A 4538-nucleotide genomic window follows, 5' to 3' on the forward strand; every position below is an offset into this window, starting at 1 on the left:
AGGAAGAGCAACGGAAAATGGAAGAAGAGAAAGAAAAGAAAAAGGAGAACGACATGGTATTTAAAGCATGGTTACAAAAGAAACGAGAGCAGGTCCTTGAAATGAAGAGAATTCAGCGAGCAAAGCAAATTGAAGATAGCAGTAGAGTAAGTACAACTTCTCTAGGAAAAATAAGTGCATGAAGATATAAAAGCTGAACCTATGTACAGAAGGATGTCTGAATATCAGAATAAGAGTCTATGGACGAAGTAGAAAAGTGGTCTAGGAACGACTCCTGGAAAAGATGTAGTATGCAGATGACTTTACAGTTGGGTTCTGAGAGGTCTTATGACAATCATATGACTCCTATTTTGTCCTTTTGTGGTGAGGACATTTAATATCTTTTCTTCTGCTTATTTTGAAATATCCGTTATTGTTAACTATAGTCACCCTACTATGCGATGGAACATTAGAACTTATTCCTCTTTCTAACTGTAACTTTGTACTTGGACTCTTTTGATCTGTAATTCCAGATTGAACATTTTTCTGTCATCTGTAGCCATTCCCAGACTTCCAGGTATTCAGCAGTCATCCTCCAGATTAAGGATTCCTCTCCAGAAAGTTCAGTTGTGCAACAAATATTCTGAATTACATAAATCTAATGAGACTGGAGCCTACTTGGCAATGTGGGTTACAGACATGGAAAACTGCAAGATACAGGAAACAGTCTTCTTTATCACAGAGCTTATATTTGGGGAAAATATCAAATCAGCTTATTCTTTTGTGTTCTAGCCAAGCAACGGCATAATGTTACACTTTTCCAGTTAGGATCCCAAATTGGTCCTCTTTTTCTTCTTAATTACCCCCCAAATAATAGCTCTTTCACTTTTGAGAATTCCGTGAATGTCAACCATGAAGTTTGAGGGACCACGAAATAAGCTATTCCTACTTAGCTCATGGCTGTTATGAGAAAGTTCTTATGTTTGAAAATCCTTATGGCTATTCTCCATAATAGCAATTGCAATTTTGAAGATGTGCTTAGCAGTTGATTCTGCTAGAGGTTTTTTTAAAACTTAAAAAAAGTTATAATTTAAAAGGATGAATCAAATACTGGATCTTTTATTTACAAACTGTATTCTATAGAGCTGCTTTGGGAACTGCCACAAGATAAGCCCATTCATACTGCCTATCCCCAACCGTTTTTCAATCCTTTGTTTTATTTGTACCCATGTGCCATATGATTTGGTTTGACAAAGGGTTAAACTTTGAAAATTTTGAAAATCATTGCTTTTATGCTTCATTTATTGATTACTTCAATGAGACTTTTGAAAGAAACCATAGACAAGTAGCAATAAGCTTAAATGTTGAATTTTCTATCAGAGGTGTTGCTGATTTCAGGGTGTTGAGTTTGGTTTGGATACTAGGTAGTAGGGATGTGGGTAATGAGGTTGATGTTATTATGGAAAAATGAAGAGACAGATGTGTATTCTTGTGGAGTACAACAAAGGACCCCCAAATGTAGTTTTGGTTTATCAAAAGTAAGCAAAACTTGTTTTTCTAATCAGCAGGAAAATAGAGATCCACAACAAGCTTTTCGATTATGGCTTAAAAAAAAGCATGAAGAACAGATGAAAGAAAAAAAGACAGAAGAACTCAGAAAGCAGGAGGAATGCTTATTCTTTCTTAAAGGAACAGAAGGCCGTGAAAGGGCCTTTAAACAATGGCTAAGAAGGAAACGAATAGAAAAAATTGCAGAGCAACAAGTTGCCAAAGAGAGAGCTAGACAGCTTCGACTAGAAGCTAAGCGTTCTAAACACAACCACATATATGTGTCAGAAGCCAAGTCTTTTCGTTTTACTGACCATTACTAAAAGTATCAATTAAATACTTCTTTTGGCAGCTGATGTCATCAAAATTTTGGTTATCATTTCTTATGGCCTCTGTGCTTTGTTCTTTAAATTATGGAAAATGGTATTTATCTTTTGGTGATGTTAACAGTTAATTTTTTTTTTTAATGGTAGCACAAAATAAATTTCTTCTTTCACACTATTGTTGTGTGTTGTGTCATCTCAGTCTATAAAACAAATTTAATAACAAATGAATTCTATGTTTTACTTCTCAATTATTTTATGAACATTTTTAGCTGGATAGAACACAAGAAAGGTACAGATTTCTAGTCATAGTTCCTATTATTATTAAAAAACATTGCAACAAAACATTTAAGAAAGAAGGAGGGGTGACTTAAGCCTTCCCTGGCCCCTTGGCAAACACTGTGTGCTTTTCATCTCTATGGATTCCCTCTTTTGGATATTTCATATTAATGAAATCACTTGATATGTGATCATTTTTTTTTTCACTTGGCATGGTGTTTTGGAGGCTCATCCACATCATAGAATGTCTCAGTACTTCTTTTCTTTTTAGAGAATAATAGACATATGCATTCATCAGTTTCCAACTTTTGGTGAATAGTGCTGATGTGAACATTTGTGTACAAGTATTTGAATACCAGTTTTCAGTTTCTGTTGTATATACCTGGGAGTACAATTGCTAGGTAATATGGTATAATTCTATGGTAAGCTGAGAAATTGCCAAATTGGTTTCTATAGTGGTTATATCATTTTCCAATTTCACCAATAATGCATGAAGGTTCCAATTTCTCCACATCCTCACTAACACTTATTTTTCCTGTTATTTGTACTTGTCTTCATGTGTGTGAAACACATCAAATTGTAGTTTTGATTTGCCATTTCCCAAATAACTCATCTATGGGCTTGTGGATTGTGTATCTTCTTTAATGTCTGTGTTTTTTGACTATTTTTTGATTAGATTGTTCTTCAGTTTCTGATTTACAAGTTATCTTTATATTCTATACACTAGACCTTTACTGGATATATGATTTCAAATATTTTCTTACATTCTCTATGTTGTACGTCTACTTCTTGATAATGTCCTTTACACATGAAAGTTTTTAACTTTGATAAAGTGTAAGTTATTTTTCTTTTATTGCTCATTCTTTGGTGTCATAGGTAAGAAGCCATTGCCTAACTGAAAATCATGAACTTATCCCTAAGTAGTGTCAGCTCTTATATTTATGTTTTGATACATTTTGACTTAGTTTTTGTATATAGTATAATGCAGAATGAATAAGGAATACCTTTTCCCCCCTCTATACCATCACTCTGAACACTCATGCTGCACTTCTAATACCAGATATTTAGGTTGTTTTTCTCCACACCAAGCAACTTCCCAATTCTCTGAGGTCACTAACTGGTGTCTTACAATTCAGTTCAATTCTGACACTAACCAGAATTAGTACCCACTCCACAGGCTCAGTCCCCTCTTACCTTCCACTTTAGATACCAATCCAAAGTAGCAAGTCCTTATGTTACATTTAGCACAATCGATATCTAGAATGGCTCACAGAAATCAGGGAAATACATTACTTGTTTGTCTGATTTTGAAAGGATACGAGTCAGGAATAGCCAGATGGAAGAGGTGCACAGGGGCAAAGTATGGAGGAAGAGGCATGGAGCTTCCATGCTCTTCCTGGGCACCTCTGCATATTCAGCAACTTGGAAAGCCCTCTAAACCCTGTCTTTTGGGGTTTTGTTGTGGCAGGAAGTTTCTCATGAGGACTCGAAATGATAAAATCATTGGCTATCAGTGATCAACTAGACCATCAGGATTTTTTCCCTCCTTGGAGGTCAGGGCGGAGCTGAAAGATCCATTTGTCTGATTACCTGGTCAGATCCCCTCCCAAATAGCCCCCATCCTGAACCTCCAGCCATTAGTCATCTCACTAGCATACGAATAAACAGCTACCACTTGGAAAATTCCAAGGGTTTTAGGATCTGTGTGCCAGAAAACTGGTACAAGACCAAAATATGTATTTCTTACTGTATCACAATACCACATAGAGGCTCAACTTCATTCTTCTGCATGTGAACATCCACTTGTTTCAGCATCATTTGTTGAAGATGTTATTCTTCCACCATTGAGTAGGTTTGGCACCTTTGTTGAAAATCAATTGGCCATAGATGTATGGGCTTATTTCTCAAACCTCAATTTTATTCCATTGATCTATATGTCTGCTCTTATACCTCTTTAGATCACTATAGATCAGTTTTGAAACTGGGAAATGTGGGTTTTCTAATTTTTGTTTTTACTCAACATTCATTTGACTATTCAGGGCTTTTATAATTCCATATAAAATTAACAATCTGCTTTTGCATTTTTGCAAAAAGCCTGTTGGGGTTTGAATGGGGTTTGCAGTTAATTGCTTTGGGTAGTACCAAAATCTTAATAATAAAGTCTTCCAATACATGAACACAGGACATCTTTTACTTTGTAGTTTTCAATGTATAAGTTTTTTACTTCCTTGAGTAAATTTATTCATAAACATTTTATTCTTTTCAATGTTATTGTAAATGTAATTGTGTTCTTAATTTCCTTTTGGGGTTATACAGAAAGACAAATGATTTTTGTGCATTCATTTTGTACCCTCCAATTCTGGTGAACTTGTTTATTAGTGCTAACAGTTTTGTGTGTGTGTGTGTGTG

At 35.2% G+C, this 4538-nt stretch overlaps 1 protein-coding gene across 2 annotated transcripts in view; it reads left to right on the forward strand.

The window, feature by feature from the left end:
- CCDC181 (coiled-coil domain containing 181) overlaps nucleotides 1-2032 on the forward strand; it is an 18228-nt gene extending 16196 nt beyond the window's left edge. Inside the window, exon 5 of one of the 2 annotated variants that reach the window (XM_003785718.2) lies at nucleotides 1545-1882. In XM_003785718.2, coding sequence (XP_003785766.1) covers nucleotides 1545-1850 — 306 coding nt within the window. In that variant the 3' untranslated portion in view covers nucleotides 1851-1882. Of the gene's footprint in view, nucleotides 1-1544 lie in introns of both variants that reach the window. The other variant, XM_012802634.1, reaches the window with a different exon arrangement.
- Nucleotides 2033-4538: the final 2506 nt, after the last annotated feature.

Source organism: Otolemur garnettii, unplaced genomic scaffold (assembly GCF_000181295.1).
Source record: "Otolemur garnettii isolate 467f Iridium unplaced genomic scaffold, OtoGar3 scaffold00016, whole genome shotgun sequence".
NCBI lineage: Eukaryota > Metazoa > Chordata > Mammalia > Primates > Galagidae > Otolemur > Otolemur garnettii.